Below are 17,110 nucleotides of genomic sequence, written 5' to 3'. Positions count from 1 at the left end.
ATCTGCTTCTCATCTCATCCCTCGGTGCAGTTTGAGGCTTATAAGTGAGACTCTTATCTTCACCATACAGAGGCAGAGCAAGTGATTATTAGCTAACTGCACCACTGGAGGACTTTATGCTGCCTGTACCCAAAAGGGACGCATTGGACATCGTTCGGTTGGCCCAGACTGAAAACAGCTCACAAAACAACAAAACAACCCCGACCTCTGTGGACAGAACAGTTTCCTGCTTTGGAATTGTTTAACTGTGAAAGGAAGGCAAATGTATTTATAATGATTCATTCAATAGACAAAAACTGTTATTTTGATGTTTGTGTCGAGTTTTTCTCTCATCAAAAATGAGGTTTTATGGATTAAGAGTGTCACAAGATGTGCAGACTGTAATGCCGGAAGAGACAAATAAAGGACTTTGGGGTGTAAAGATGAAAGATAGACGTGAGAGGATCTGCAAACTGCAAAGAGAAATTAAATGCGCAGTCTTAATGTAACCATAGCGCATACACTTTATGCCTGGAAGGGGTCACAGAGGATCATGACCTGGAAGTTGAAAGACAAAATACCAAGACAAACCATTTTTTTTTAAACTTCTACAGCCTCTCTCTTCAGATTGGGTCTCCAACGCTTAAAAAATTGACTATAACCCAAAGAAATCATTCAAAAGAGGAGAAGAGATGTACAGAATTACTTTAAACCATCTTTTCCATGTCTGTTCCCCTCAGGTCCACTCCAGCAGGAGGCTGAGAAATATGCCGGTTTCATACACTCCATCGATTTTGCCCTCGAACAAAGACAGACGGAGAAAGATGGAGGCAGGGAGCGGGGAGAGGAGGAGGAGGAGTGAGAGAAATGAGAGAAAGATGAAGAGCGGTTGCCACAACGGTAAAATGTTCTTTATTTATCTAACTCGCAGACATGTGCATTCTGTTTGGTGTTTATTGCCAAAGGGGAAAAGGGAGCTATAAGGATGAGCCTTTAATTTGGGCATCGTTAAATGTTCTGTGTGTTTACTTCTGAGGGGAAACACTCATCAAGCTGCCTTAAAGGTAAAAATAAGTTAAAAAGTGTCTGTTTACTCTGGAAATGAGTGTTACACAGAGCAACAGAGTGAGAGACGGGAACAGAGCAACAGGGAAGAAGAGGAGGAGAGAGAGAGAGGGAGAGAGTTGGGCTGGTGTTAAGGTGATTAGTCTGGTGGGTTGGCGATAGAGAGAGTTGATCAATAACCTATCGATCTCCCATTGCGAGTGTCAGGGGGGTAGTGGGAAAGAGAGGGAGGGTGAGAGAAAGGATAGGGAGGGAGTCGGTCCTGGCTTGACTTTTAAAAATCCTTTACTCTGCAGATGACAAATAACCGGTTAGATTGGGGGGAGAGCTGGAAAATCTGGAAACTCTTCCTGCCACACACACACACACACACAGGCAGATACACGCCGGTGCATTTTCCGAATGTTGCAAATATTTCTCACTTCCAAATAAGCACGGTTCGGGCGATTTTTACAGAAGGAGAAAATCATTTCTGCAAGTAGTGTGGAGGAACTATTGAGCTCAATGCAGTGAAGTTACTTAGCAGACCATTACTTCAAAGAATTCCTCTAGGCTGAAATATTCACTGAAGCAGGTCGCACTCGATACTCAGCCAGGAGCCTTTTAAAATGTTCTGCAATAAGTCTATTAGGAACAGGTGACACTTCAGCATGCAAGCAAAAGACGGAAAGAAAAAGCTGTCCGTCTTAAATGATTTTATTTGAGGATTTTTGGACTGCAAAAAGACAAATGACTGTGTGTGTGTAGTGCGTCTTCTCTGTTTGCAGCGTTAAAGTAATATAAGATGTTACGGAGATGATGACAAACGTGGCTATTAACAATCTGGTCCCTCACGGCCAAGAACACCAGTTATTAGAGTCTGAAAAATGAAACAAGATGCTAAAATCAAAGAGAAGACACTGTGCAAATGTTTGTTTGCAGGTGTCTTTGTGTGTGTGTCAGCAGGAGGAAAGAGGTCATGGTGTTACGAGGTTTGTCGCTCCCCAGTGTAATCTGAACAGTGCAGGGTGAGGGTCAGAGTTGAGGGGTGAAGGGTCACTTCAAAATACCACAGAGCCCAAAGGACGCGTGTTAGCGTAACAGAGGAGAGGATGGTTATTGAACAAGCCATCATATTTATTGTCAGCCCTCATATACCGGAAACCTCTGGCCTCAGCAGGTGGTGGTTAAAGCGTCCACAGAGCAGGTGCGTGGTACGTCTGCGTCTCTCTTCTTGTCGTGAATCACGCTCTGCTCTGCTTTCTTTTTGCAGAGGTTGTAGGTTTGATGGCAGAGGATGATGGATTCTGGACACATTGGGGCTCAGCTCTTAAACAGCCATTATCATTACGGATCCTGCTGACTTCAGGCCTCATTTGGACAAATGGAGAGGGCTTTTGATATTTGAGTGAAGCCATGTGCAAGGATGGTTAATGGGTAAAACACAGCCTCTTTGTCCTCGCCTTTATTTGTCACCCACGCTCGGATCCCCCATCCTTCATCCTGCTTCCATTTCCTCATTTTCCTCTCGTTTCTCCTCCTCCTCCACCCGGCTCTCTCCTTCTTATGTCCTTGTCTTCTGTGTGTGCCACGACTCCCCCTCCATGCCCCGTTCTGTCTACCTGCTCACAGAGCCCCTCCCCCACCCACACTGTCCCCGCTGCCACGCAGTCTCTCAAATTAATGTGGAGATATTGACAAGTGATGGGCCTGGGAGGCATATATCATCAGGAGGGAGAAGGCGAAGAGGGATGAGGCCAGGCCGACAGATGGAGGGGTTTCCCTGTCATCCACCCTGCAGATACTTAGCGAGCTACATGCGGCTACGCAGCAAGAAAATACCAGCCAACGCAGTCGCAGGAATCTTAAAAGTCAGTTAATTCACTTCTTCTACAACTAGGACGATTAAATATGGAGGAAATGGGGGATATTTTAACCCCACTCAAAGGAATTTTTAGAAAGAATAACCACACACTTAAACATCTCCTACAGCAGCCTCACACTCCACTTTCTCCTCCGTAAACTGGATAAGGTGCTGCTAACAATGTGCAAAGGGCCAGTTGGTCAATACGCCAATTACATAGATGAGGGTATGGAAAGGGCAAATGATAGCCAATCAGTGAAGTGGTCTTACTGTCTTCCAGCAGCAGCTGACCCCCTGACCCCCGTTTGATGAACCTCGGGCCAAAGGTCACCTCTCCTGGGGGTCAAAGGGCATTGCCATGAGGCTGACCAGAGAGGTGTCGCTATGGTAACGGCACTGGCCGGAAGAATGGCAAGGTGTGGCGATCAGGAGGAGAGAGGTCACTGAGGATGTAGCAGCGATGCGATGGTACGCGACTTGTTTAAGCTGCGTTCAGAGGCCGCAGGAGAAAATGTTTCAAGATGTGTCACGACTTACCAAATCCAGTGTCCATAATGTGGCTAAATACAAAGCAAACAAATGCAAATATATGCAGTCTTTTTATAAAAATCACCAGTTTTTTTTTTTTATTTATTTTTTAAAGTTGAGGTATGTCACACACACACACACACACACTGAACACACACACACATAACTCAAACACTTAATATTCACAGATTTATATTTAGGTCAAAAAATGTAGTTGAAAGCGAATGATTTACAGTGCTCATGTCAATAAATGACCGAAGCCAATTTAATTTATTTCTATGAAAATATAAAGAGAATAATTAAAAATTATATATCAAGAGGATGAACTCAAACTTTACTTGAGTATTTCCATTATAAGCAGTTCAACATACCTGATAAAGTTGGTGCATGCGTATAGCAGTGTTGTAGTTGTGTCCACATGACTGAACACGCTTATTGTAAGACATCTTGAATTATGTTGAGTTACTGTTATTTCAGTTTCACAGGGTAGGGCTGAACAATGAACATTTTATCAAAATAACATTATGGCCTACCGCAATTTTTTAAATCGCAGGAGGAGCAATATTTGTTAAAGGTGAAATGTGTGTCAAAATATGATTTAAATTTAAATATTGTGCTGCAGAGGACTACACATCATACACAGACGTAAGTATCAAATATCAACGTTTGATACAGATCCCTGTAAAAATCACACAATGATCATTTGAATATGTTTTTTGAATGATAATGTAAAAACGATCTTCCCCTTAATGTCACAAATCATATGGAAATTGTCATATACGTAAAAAATAATCGCAATTAGATATTTTTTCAAAATCGTTCAGCCTTAAATCAAAAGGTTGAGAAACCACTGGACTGAACTTCCTAATGAACATGAAGAGCAGCTATAGCAGTAAAATGCTGCTTGTATTTTGATGCATCAACATTTAAAGTCTTACAGTGTTGTACATAATAATACAGTGTTCAGCAGAGCCGGTTTCCTGCAGAACAATTATGTTCACTGTGGAATCTTTAGGTACATTTTGCACTTTAAACTTAAGTACTACTTTAACGCAGGTCTTTTCAGGCTAATGTTTATGTTTGTTTTGTGGTATTGATTTTTCTCAGTGAAGTTTCTGAATATTTATTCCACCAGAGCTTTTATGATGAGTGTTAAATATCAGACACGCCTCATTCCTGGGAGAACAAACTGTACTGTAAATGTTTCCAGATGGCTTTCGTGCTGTGTTGCACCATCTTGTGGTTGTTGTACACACAGTTACTGTAGTGGGTTCTTTCAGGCTGTTTCTTTTTCTTATTTATTTATTCTCACAGAGTTATTACACTATATTAATTTTTCTGGTTTTCTGTTTTGAGCCCTGTGCCAGTTTTAACTTGCTTCATATTGCTCTTCAGTGGAAAACTACGAGTTATTGCCAACATTAGTACAGACATGTTAGTACCTGTCACACTGTGATTCTTTGATTCTTATCTTAGGTATTATGTATCTTCTGACATTGTACCTGTTTGTTATTACATCTGTAAAGTCAGAAAGAAGCTCACTGAACATTCCTATTTTTACCGGTCCGCACACACACACACACACACACACACACACACACACACATTGCACTGAATTACATGACTTCCCTCGAGTTTCCCCCTCTTCTTATCCTTAACCACCAAACTTCTCCCATGATATTCCTTTAAACCTAACCCTATACCAAGTCTTAAGCCTAAATGTAATGACTGATTTTGGTTGCTACAATGCGACACACTTGGGTCACTTATGGGGGATGATACATAGATTAACATTAATTTCCTGGAGACTTTGCCTCACCCTAACTTTAACCACTGACTCTATTTGTTTGTTTGTTTATGTTTTTAATGTGACTGCTGCTTGTGTCCCCATTTGGACAACTGGTCCCTAGATACTGGTATATATAGTCCCCAAAAGTAGGCTAAATCAGGAACGCTAACACACACTGAAGCCTCGTCACTCCACATAAAAATGTTGCATAGCCTTGTGACTATAGTGTCTTGGTTCAGGCTAATAATCATGCATAATGATATAAGTAAATATAACTGAAATATTCTCCCTGAACACAGTGTGCCTTGCTGCAGGGTTGTTGCAGTGAAATGATACTTGTCACACTGTTAGCACATACAGCTGAGTTACTATTTCACAGACTTTTATGTAGCTCATGTTCTCTTCTCTATTACTCCACCAGAGCTGGCACGGGGAAGACTTATGTGTGCGCTGTGTTCTGACTCTTATCTGTGAACCCTTTTTAGGACAACCTACTGACACAATCCTGTGGATCAGGCCTCGTGATCTCATCTCCTCCTTGGTGTGTTTAGAGGAGCTCTGCTGATTGATTCAAGAAGCGTTTCTATAATGGGGGCATTGCATGTCCAAAACGCTTTAGGGACATGTCTGAAACCAGTTTAACGAGTTTGGGATATTGCTTCAACTGTGTTTATAATTATTGCTCAATCTGTTACATCGCTGTGTATCATTCACTCAGCAATGTCCGGGGTAACAATGAAAGACTTCGATGAGAACACGGCTTTCCTGGGAGACTACGGCCTCTTTCAGGTTATGATAATAGTTCTGCTCAGCTTAAGCGCAATTCCGTGCGGGTACATGGGAGTGATCGTGGTTTTCGTCTCGGATACACCAGAGCATCACTGCAAAGCGGCGTTCAACTCCACGCGTAACGGCACAGATGTGGAGCCATGGAGCAGCTGGGTCGGCCCTGACAGCTGCTCCCGGTACAAAGAGACCGGAAATGGGACGGAGACTGCGACCAATGAGACTGAGCGATGTGTGGACGGATGGGTGTTTAGCACGGAGAGATACACCTCTACTATTGTGTCTGAGGTATAATTGCAGAATGATAATTATGGAGCATGAAATAACGTGTTTTATAGCCCTTTTCACGTAGCTTTATTGTTCTCTATAGGCTATCTTATCAGCTTTATGGGAGTGTGCTGAAGTTAACAAGTGTTGTACAATTGTATTGTCTCCCCCTCCCTCTTCACTTACATTTAATTTTAGTGTTTAATTATGCTACAATCATGATTCATAACTTCTGTTAATCACAGTGGGATCTGGTGTGTGAAAATGCATGGAAGGTCCCTTTTTCCACCTCCTTGTTCTTTGTTGGAGTCCTGATCGGATCCTTTATTAGTGGTCACCTGTCAGACAGGTAAGTCCTGCTTACTTGCATTAATGGACAAATCTATAAATAATTCATGACAAAACAATGCATGTAAGAAAATGCAAGAACCAACCTTTCAAGTGATTGGCAGCTTATCTTTCCAGAATGAGGTTGAGCAGGGACATCATGAGTCTAACCTGGACTAAGCACTGGTTCTACGACAGACAGACGCAATAAAAACAGTCCAAAGAGCAGTTTGACAAATGATGAGTCCCAGGATCACGGTGTGAGAGGTGTTGCATCATTGACTGAAATGAAAATGAAAATTGATAGCATGTTCTGAGTGACTGAACAGGTTGGATAGCACTTTTAATGTCTAACACTAAAATATGTAGTTTAACGACACCAGACTATTGTTTTGCACTCACAAGTTGGATTGATAAATAGATGAATGTGTAAAGTATATATGTGTGAGTCAAATCTATGCTGAATCCGTGTAAGGGGTTAAAGTTTGAGTAGATATGGAGAAAGGTCCCAGACCAAAGGCATGTCAGAGGTCCAATCCAAAAGGAAGGATGTAAAAAATTAAACTCACCACAAATATGAAAATAATGTGGGGTTAGCTAGAAGAAAAACCCAATCCCTATAAAAGTTAATAAATGATACATGAAATGAGTCATTGGTGGAAAAAAGAATCATGTCCAACATTACTTTTCACAAAAAAAAAACAATCAAACAGAGACAGACAACCACATGCACAGGCGAACATGCAAACTCCACACAGAAAGGCCCCATACGTCCAAACTGGGGGTTCAAACCAGGAACCTTCTAGCTGTGCAGGGACAGCACTCACCACTGCAACACTGTGCAACCTTATTGTAATATGAGGAGGAAAAATTCTTCATCAAAAATAAAAGAACGTATAATGAAACTCAAATACTCTGTTATTTCCTGTGCATTACAGGTGCGGCAGGAAGCCTGTGTTTTTTGTCACCATGGTCTTACAAACAGTGACTGCGTTGATCCAGGCCACCTCCTCCAGCTGGGTGATGTTCTGTGTCCTCAACTGTGTGAGAGGACTCAGCCAGATATCCAATTACATCTCATCGCTCATACTCGGTGAGAGACAACACATGTTCTTCTATTTGTCTGGGAAGAGTCCTCATTTCTTTCTCTGCTCTGACATCTTCCTGTGTAACCGTGCTCCTGATCCTCTTCCTGCTCAGGCTCTGAGATGCTGAGTCAGTCGGCCCGGGTCAGCTACACTCTGCTGGGTCACAGTCTGGGTTTCGGCCTCGGTTACGCCTTGTTGCCGCTCATAGCCTACTTCATACGAGGATGGAGGATGCTGCTGGTTGCTAGTGCCGTCCCCAGCCTCCTATTTATTCCATCGTGGTGGTGAGTCATTGGCTGCTGAATGCCGTTATTGATCAGTGATCTATCCCATGTCACATGTTTGTCTTTACCTCATTCTCTATTTAAATTCACATATTACTGCTTTTCAAGGCTGTTTTTATAACTGAGTGTCCCCAGTACCAATGATTGTATCTGGTTTGTAACTATATACGACTATCTAAGAAAAGTATGCATTTATCAGATGCTACGCTATTGATTTGATTTGATCTTATCCTTTCATTTGATCGGTTAATTTGATTAAACATTGGACACATGTCAAAAAAACAAACCCCAGAAGAAAACAGTGGGAACACAGAGTCAATGAACATAAGTCAACATTTGTGTCAACTCTGTGCTAGATAGCTTTCACTTAGCTGTACATGCAAATGTGTAAGTTGTCTACAGTTGAGTGCAAACAGAGGTAGATAATCACTCATAAGAATGTAACTGCGTCTGCACTATGCAACTAGACCATGCATCAGTCGCAGAACCCCGTCTATCTCTTTCCTGCTCTTTCTGCTTCCTCCCACCTCTCCTCAGTTATTATGGCTCAGCTGCAAACCAGATACTGATCTCAGTCCAAATCCATGCATAGATATTCTGACGTTAACATGTTATAATTTCTGTTTTTCTGAATCGACAATAACCCTTGCTTTATAAATGCAATTACATTCCCCTTACAGGCTTCCTCCTTTTTATTGTCAAGCTGGAAAAACCCTTTACTACCCTTTTTGTTTTCAGGGTGATTCCCGAGTCTCCGCGCTGGCTGTTGCAGAAAGGTCGGGTGGAGGAGGCTGAGCGTGTCATACGCAACGCTGCCAGAAGAAACAGAGTCCCTGCCCCTCAGATCATATTCAGAGCTGGGGAGTGCTTGGAGTTAATGGTATTTATTTCGTATTTATTCTCATGGTGTCGACAGTATTGTCTTCCAGTATAAAATGCTGCAGAAACTGAGGCAGAAATAGCACTGTTATCAGTGTGTCTGTTTCTTTTCCTTTATGTCAATCAGCCAAATAAAGGAGAAGAGGAGCAGACGTACACTTATGTGGACCTGGTACGCACCCCTAACATCAGGAATATCACTATTCTAGGTGTTTTCATATGGTAATGTGACTTTTCTGAATATACATGTGCATATACTAACCATACAACAGTATTTCCATTATGTTATTTTGTGTATACCTAATAAAAATATTTAGGTCAGTTTTTAAAGCAAGCTTAACATAATTAATTGCAAGGTACATTTGAGATCAATGTCTTATTAAAAACTGCCTTGTTCTTCATCCTCATCCAGAGTTGATTTTGTATTTCTGCAGGCTCTCCGTGGCCATGGTCTACTACGGTCTCTCTCTCAACACCAGTAACCTGCATGGAAACGTCTACCTCAACTGCTTCTTCTCAGCGGTCATTGACATCGGAGCGTACGTAGCCACGTGGCTGCTGGTGAAGCGTGTGCCTCGACCCACCCTCCTCTTCTCTGCGCTGATGTTCTGTGGCGTCCTGCTCCTGATCATCCAGCTGGTTCCTGAAGGTCTGCATAGTCCAAGCACAATATTTACTGAATCATGAGGAGAATATACTGTGCGTTAGTAAAATTGTAAATGCCTTGTCAAGTAAAACTGTTGTTTTTCTCAGACATGCCTGTCATGTTCCAGGTGTTGGCCCTGGTGGGTAAGATGGGCGTGTCCGGTGCTTACAGCTTCATTTATGTGATTTTCACTGAGCTGATTCCTACGGTGGTCAGGAACATGGGCTTTGGGATGGCCTCCACAGCTGCCCGCATCGGCACCATCATCTGTCCCTATGTGGTCTACATGGGCAAGTCTTTACTGTGGTTCTTTCTGTATTTTAGATGTATTTCTGTGCGCTGGGGGGGGGGGGGCATCAAAGTCATACATTTCATAAATACAGTTTTTAATAACTGACATTATGCATATAATAGTTTAGTATAACCACAAGAGATGTCGCCGCTTTTGAATGGCTGACATTTTAATACCAGTATTAATAAATGAGCGAGCTTGTTCAGACAGGAAACTGAAGCAAGATTTCTCCCTCTGCTCTGTCATTGCCACCGAAGCAAACATGGGCACAATTGTACGCATGTTTGCTTCTTGCTAAAAGTCTGTGCACATTACATGTTTTTCTTTCAGAATAAATGTTGCTAACCTGTACCTTCGTACATTGCTAGCATTAGAGTGCTATTGTTTCTTTCATTTCCAAATGCACACAGATTTATAGTCCCTTTTTCCCTATGGACATTTTGACTTTACATAGTAGGACAGGCACAGGTGTTATGCTAACAATGGCTTTGTTAATTTCAAGTGTCCTGTTAAGTAAAGACCGTGAGCCAGCATGCACAATACAAGGACCCTCATGCTGAAGCAGCTAAATGGAATTTACCTTTTCATACTGAGACATGTCCATCTTTAATTCTCTCCACAGGTGTCTACAGCAAAATCCTGCCATACATTATTTTTGGCACAGTCAGCATCATGGCGGCTGTTGTTAGCATGCTGCTTCCAGACACCAGAAACGACAGACTTCCAGACCTTATCAGCCAGGCCAAACCCATCAGAAAGTATGTCACTGTGTGTGTGTGTGTGAATGTGTGAATAATTATTAAATGAAATAAAGATAGTTAAGTGTTAGATAGCAACTCTATAAAACTGAGGCAATGATATCTTGTGACCAAGATATGATTTGACATAACTTTAGTACTACTGTAATTGTATTCAGAGCCCATTTGAAGCTGTATTTTCAGTGTTGGAGGTATTAAAGAATTTTTAAAAAATAGTGTTTTATCAGAAATCAAAGAAGCAATTTTTTAAACTCACTTTCATCTGTCCCTGTTTCTCTTCCTCTGTTAAAGCTTCAGCTGTCGAAAGGAAACACAGACAGTCCAGTCAGAATCAGTGCCAGATGTAAAGAGATGAACAAGAGCGCCCTCTGCTGGAAGATAATCACACCGCAATAGAAGAGAAGGAGTCCAGTGTTATTCACAGCACAGATTTCACAGTACAAATCATTTATGTAATTTTGAATATATTTATAAAATATTTTATACATAAAGATGTACCTTGGTTCAATTTTATAAAATCAGCTTCTTGTTGGTAAGAAAACAGACTTGTTATTTTGTATTGTGTGTCTTTGGTCCTGTTTATTTCCAGTAATTTTGTTTGTGAGTATGATGTATGAAATACAAAAGGTGTTTTTTGCTGATCAGAAATTATTTAAACAATTTCTTAACATTGTAGATGGGGGATTTACAGTGATATTGTAATATTTTACACGTCCAAAATATTTGTTACTACTAATACAGGCCATTCAGTGTAGTTTAAGAATTTCAATGTATACACATAACACATTTATGTTAATGTCTAAAATTATATTTAAAATAGCTTTAATTGTGGGTAGTTTCAGGTAGGACACTGTGGTTTCTTGTGAAATATGCTGTTGTTTGGCTTGAAATTCAAAAATGATTATTCCAACGTGCACTGGCCCTGATGGGTACAATGCAACAGAGGAAATACATAACGCACTGAGAAAAATAAAATAAATTATAATTATATTTATTAATAATAATAAATATGTATCAATTAGCAAATATTAGATTAATAGATATAAAATAATCATTCATTCATTAAAAAAAAAAAATTTTATCTGATAATAGTTGGGTCATACCACACAGCTGACTGTCAACGTTTGAAATATCGCGAGATTGACTCAGCAGTAACACCGGGCAGAGTACTGCACCGCGCCCCCATCTCGTTTACTGGAACCCGGTGTGTTTCTGCAGAGCCCCCCACACCTGACAGCGGAGAGACCGGGGAAGGATAAACTAACAGGCACTACGGCCTCTATAGGTTGGGGTTTCTAACTTAAATAACGGCGCGGAGGACAGCAGTGGAAGCGTTTGTAAAGTAAAACAGTCGCTTGACATCAGCTAGCGTTAAATGTTGTACTATCACGCAACAGCTGTGCTGTCACGAAGCAGCTAGCAGATGAAGTTAGTTTGCTAGCTAACGCGAAGTGCTGCTAGTGATGGCTCTTGTCTTGAAAATGTTCAGTTTGCCGTTACGTTGTAGCTAGTCAAGTGTACATTTCACACATTTCACGTTCGTGCCGTGAACATAACACGTGAACATACCGTCGCGTTTCATCCTTTGAAAACTCCTCTAGCCAGTTAGCCAACAAGCTAACCTTAGCCTAACACTAACCCACTCATAGTAATAATACGCAGTTTAACTCATTGGGTTAAGAACCCTGAAAAAGGATAATTTGACTGGATTCAGGGGCCAAGCCTGTGTTAAAGGGTTGAACCCGATACTTTGGTCATTTTTAAGCTTATTAACTGTCCTAACTAACTGACTGCTTGTAGACAGGAAACGTAAATCAAGTGATCAGTTGTTGGTGCAGATAGCATCTACCAGGTAAAACGTGTCCATATCCCAGTGTGAAACCTCTAGGTGGAGAGGGTAAATCTTAGTCAGTTGCAATTTATAATCACTTAAGCCCAGCTCCTAGTTAATCCACAAGTGAGCATGGCTCCTAAAAAGAGACCAGTGCCCTTAAACATTGCTCCTGCTGGCGATGGGTTATCAAGCTCCATCAACACTGAAATTTCATCTGAGTAAGTTATTCTCCTAAACTCATAAATATCCTCTTATGCCGAAAAAACAGTCCGTGTGTCGGTAATTTGTGTCATCTAAAAGATGCTTTATTCCTTTTCTGTACCCGGTTTCACAGGGCCAATTTAGAAGCACTTAAAAAGATTTTGGAAGAGTTGGACCTGGATGAACAACAGAAGAAGAGGTTAGAAGCTTTCCTTACCCAGAAGGCCAAAGTGGGCGAGATGAGAGATGATGACTTCCAACGTATCTGTGAACTGGGTGCAGGCAATGGAGGAGTCGTCAATAAGGAATGCCACAAACCGTCAGGAATAAGCATGGCCAGAAAGGTGCGCTATGCTATTATTCTCTGCTGCACATAATACTGATACTGAACCCAATGATAAAATCTTGATCCTGAAATAAGTTGTCATACCATGAATCACATTGGATGTAACAATTATATTTTCTATACAGCTCATTCATCTTGAAATCAAACCTGCCATCAGAAACCAGATCATCCGTGAGCTTCAGGTCCTGCATGAGTGTAACTCTCCCTACATTGTGGGCTTCTATGGAGCTTTTTACAACGATGGAGAGATCAGCATCTGCATGGAGCACATGGTGAGAGAATTTATGTCGGCTAACTTTTGTGGCTCGGATTATGTCTTGTTTGTCCAACGATTTGGAAAAATGAATTTGCCAAATCATTACAAGCAAATGAATATTGCGATTATAAGGTAAAATGTAAAGCAAATTCATTGTGGTAATCATGACATGAAACTAAGCCGCACCCGACCGGACATTTTCATGAAAACTATGTTTGTTGTACATATTAAGAACTACTGTACTTGTAAATGTACAGAGTGCGCAGAACAATATTGGAAAACGTGATCTTCTGGAACTTCCATTTTATACAACATGTACTTTCAGCATTCTTAATTATGACATGTTACCTTACGTCTGTGTGCAGGATGGTGGATCTCTGGACCAGGTGCTTAAAGAAGCAAAGAGGATCCCTGAAGAGATTCTGGGCAAAGTCAGCATTGCTGTAAGTGTGTGATTATCTTCTTTATAATTGTGCTTTATTGTAGTGTAACGTTATCTGCCCTAAGTTGTTTAAATCGCTCTGTTTAGAGAAAACTGTTTCACAAGGGCTAACAATGTAAGACCTTTTGTCGCTTTTTCTTTTTAATGAATTAAGCTCACAATTTTGCATGAACACACACACACACACACACACCATGAGTCTGGATAAGTTTCATATTTACACTAAGTATGGATCACTGACGTGTCATTTCTCCCCTATTTGAAACAGGTTTTGAGAGGCCTTGCTTATCTGAGAGAAAAACACCAAATCATGCATAGAGGTACAGTTTCTTTTTTCAGAGTTAATAAGTGATTCTTGTAACATATATTTCATAACATGGGAGTTTTTTTTCTCTAAGGAAAAGTGCACGTTAGCAAGGCCTGTAAGGGTCAGATAGTAAAACACTAGATCAAAGCAATTCTGTTTTTGGGCCAAGCTAGTCCCCTTTGTCTGCATGTTGTTATGGTTTCCAGTCAGGTAATGATTTTAGAACATCTCTTTTTTTTACCCCAGATGTGAAGCCTTCAAACATTCTGGTGAACTCACGTGGGGAGATCAAGCTGTGTGACTTTGGTGTAAGCGGGCAGCTCATAGACTCGATGGCTAATTCCTTTGTTGGGACGAGATCCTACATGTCGGTATGTTGGTCCTCGTTTGAATTATGCCTTGTAATGATGAACTCAGTTTAATTCCTGCACATGACTCCGCTCACTTGTCTTTGCGTCTAACTTTAATTGTTTGTTGTACCTATTTGAATATTATTTAATGTTTGAGCTGTGATAAGTCAATTTTTTTGATGCAATGTTAATCCTTGACTTTGCCTTATCTTGTTTATGTTTGCTGCGTAGCCTGAGAGATTGCAGGGTACCCACTACTCTGTGCAGTCAGATGTGTGGAGTATGGGGTTGTCCCTCGTAGAGCTGTCTATTGGACGCTTCCCCATCCCTCCTCCGGATGCTAAAGAACTAGAGGCCATATTTGGACGTGCCATCTTGGATGGTAGTGAGGGAGAGACGCTCAGCACGTCACCCAGACCCAGAGCACCGGGTCGACCTGTCAGCGGTGAGGAAGCTGTTTTACACTGCAATAGGTTTTTTTATATATATATTCAGGCCAGGTAGGTAGCAGCATAAGAAAAAAGTGCAACCTGATGTATGAAGGAGAGGTGATAAAATTAGTTTGTGTTGAAATATACCTGTGCTCCTTTTCCAGGTCACGGTCCTGTCATGGCCATCTTTGAACTACTGGACTACATAGTAAATGAGGTAAGACACTAAAAAGAACAATTAAATATGACCCTCTGATTCCATGAAGTATTTACTACCATCCTTGCTATATCAGAAAGGCTACCCTTTCTACTGTTGGAGACATGATCATATGTTCAATCATCTCCCCTCTGTATTTCAGCCCCCGCCCAAACTGCCACATGGTGTCTTCACCTCTGATTTCCAGGACTTTGTGACAAAGTGGTGAGACATTTTATTCTGACAACTTTGCTTAGTTGTACCTCTTTCATACGAGTCTCTTTTTCCGTATGTACTGAGCAATCAGAAGTTATCATAAACACATGATCCAATATATGATCCGGATTTCTTTCTCTTCTGTTGTTTTTAGTCTCATCAAAAATCCAGCAGACCGAGCCGACTTGAAGATGTTGACGGTGAGTGTCCTCAGGCAGACTCTTTCATTAATGTCAATTTAAGTTGCCACATTTCTCTTTGGGCCCATTTACACTGGAACAGGTTAATTGTCCAAAACACAAAGTAGAGGATGAGTAAACTTTCATATTTGTTAAAACGATGTAGTTTTTAATGTCTGGTGTCTTATTTGTATGTGATTGTGTTTGCTGTGCTGCAGAACCACACGTTTATCAAGCGGTCTGAAGTGGAGGAGGTAGACTTTGCCGGCTGGCTTTGTAAAACCATGGGGCTGAACCAACCCAAAACTCCTACACGCACTGCTGACTGAACACACACTCTCAACACTCTCACGCACACAGTACAAGCGTGTGTGTAAACAACATGGAGAAGCTGCTGCCTAAAACCTTACACACACATACACACTTTGTTTTCCACATCCTCCCTCAGGTGAACCTCTGGAGTCTCCATCTATCAATGAACTCTGATCACTTGCAAGAAAAGGTACTTTACAGTTCGCACATTTAGTCATCAATAAGTTAAATTCAAGATTTTTTTTTAGGCCATTAAATCTCTTATTGAGGAACATTAGGGCTTCTTGATTGGAATCCTATTGTCAGCGCTCGCCTTAGTCTGCAATTATGTTGCCGCTATTACAATAATGCCAAGTGTCATCATTTTTCCTGTTTTTTGCTAATGAATACACACAGCTTTTGTTCAGTTTATCCTGGCTGTTCATACTGCATCAAAACTAGGAAATGCATCCCCAAAAAGAAAACGATTATGCGTATATCTGTTCAATCTTACAACTCTGCTTTTCAGTTTTCTTGTCTAACTATTCAGAAGTGTTGCGAGGTTTACAGAATCAAGTGTCAATCCCAGTTCTTACTAGCAAGGTTAAGCATCTGTACATGAGTACAGGCAGATCCATATATGAACTTGTTTTATACACATTATGCAAACACATTAAAAAAATATTAGAATATGTTTATTTTACTAAGAAGGTTTGTCAGCGTGAGAGGATTGACTCTCGGAAGTTCTCCTTTTTTTCTTTTCATTTGTTGGCGTGATTGATTTCTACAATTTCTTTTTGATGTTCTGAGGTGAAAAGTGATGTTTAAAACATTTTAGCATGACCCTCATTTCAAAGCCAAAAATAAAACATTTACAACATTAAATGCACCCTCTACTTACTCTGTATTCGGAGGTAATTAAGTACCTCCTAATAAAGCAGCATCCTCAGTTTATACTGGTACCAATAGCTACAGTTAGATAGTACCTGCTGTAACTAGACTGCTTCTTTCTCTTGATGGGGGCGCAGTCTCATCAGAAACACACTTTCTTTGTATGTATTTGCTGTTATGTAAACAACAGGATGTGTATTTGCCATTTAAGTGCTTCCTGTGTTGCAGGATTAGAGCATTTTCCTCCTTGTCTTTGGTTCTATCTGTGTACTCCCTCTTTTAAGTATCAGTTTAAATATATAGATGTTTTTTAAGACTTAAATCATCGAAAGCTTCTATAATTGTCATGCTTTGTTAGACGCTAACATGATATCTTAATTATACAAACATCACTTCATTGTTTTACACTCATTTGACCACAAGGGGGAAGCATATCAGGAGCAACGCATAAAATACTTCTGGCACAATAACTAAAGAGTGCTATCAAAATAAAATGCCAAAATATTCTTGTTAAATAATTTTTTCATTACTGCTACCAACTTATATCATGCTGATACAGATGGAAAGCCAAAGCAGGATTAAAGCCCTGATCAAATGCATGATTTCTCTATTCAAATTCCCGCCCAGTGATTCATCTGT

At 40.7% G+C, this 17,110-nt stretch overlaps 2 protein-coding genes across 2 annotated transcripts; both read left to right on the top strand.

Annotated features, from left to right (window-relative positions):
* The first annotated feature begins 5,924 nt into the window (after positions 1-5,924).
* Positions 5,925-11,016, top strand: LOC138611920 (organic cation/carnitine transporter 2-like). Its single transcript, XM_069685180.1, has 10 exons — positions 5,925-6,278; positions 6,503-6,606; positions 7,523-7,677; positions 7,785-7,956; positions 8,695-8,836; positions 8,963-9,057; positions 9,270-9,484; positions 9,589-9,771; positions 10,396-10,531; positions 10,823-11,016. The coding sequence occupies exons 1-10, from the start codon at positions 5,925-5,927 to the stop codon at positions 10,884-10,886; spliced, it is 1,620 nt and encodes a 539-aa protein (XP_069541281.1). The 3' UTR covers positions 10,887-11,016.
* A 686-nt stretch (positions 11,017-11,702) lies between these two features.
* map2k2b (mitogen-activated protein kinase kinase 2b) lies at positions 11,703-16,465 on the top strand. The gene is made up of 11 exons (XM_069684366.1): positions 11,703-12,583; positions 12,700-12,910; positions 13,038-13,184; positions 13,534-13,611; positions 13,879-13,930; positions 14,164-14,288; positions 14,499-14,712; positions 14,863-14,915; positions 15,058-15,119; positions 15,265-15,310; positions 15,508-16,465. The coding sequence occupies exons 1-11, from the start codon at positions 12,495-12,497 to the stop codon at positions 15,616-15,618; spliced, it is 1,188 nt and encodes a 395-aa protein (XP_069540467.1). The 5' UTR covers positions 11,703-12,494; the 3' UTR covers positions 15,619-16,465.
* Positions 16,466-17,110: the final 645 nt, after the last annotated feature.

The sequence above is a fragment of the Semicossyphus pulcher genome, unplaced genomic scaffold (genome assembly GCF_022749685.1).
Source record: "Semicossyphus pulcher isolate SPU_LCO1_2020_fin unplaced genomic scaffold, fSemPul1.0.p SCAF_7, whole genome shotgun sequence".
Lineage (NCBI taxonomy): Eukaryota > Metazoa > Chordata > Actinopteri > Labriformes > Labridae > Semicossyphus > Semicossyphus pulcher.
This window is presented reverse-complemented; position numbering and strand designations above follow the sequence as displayed.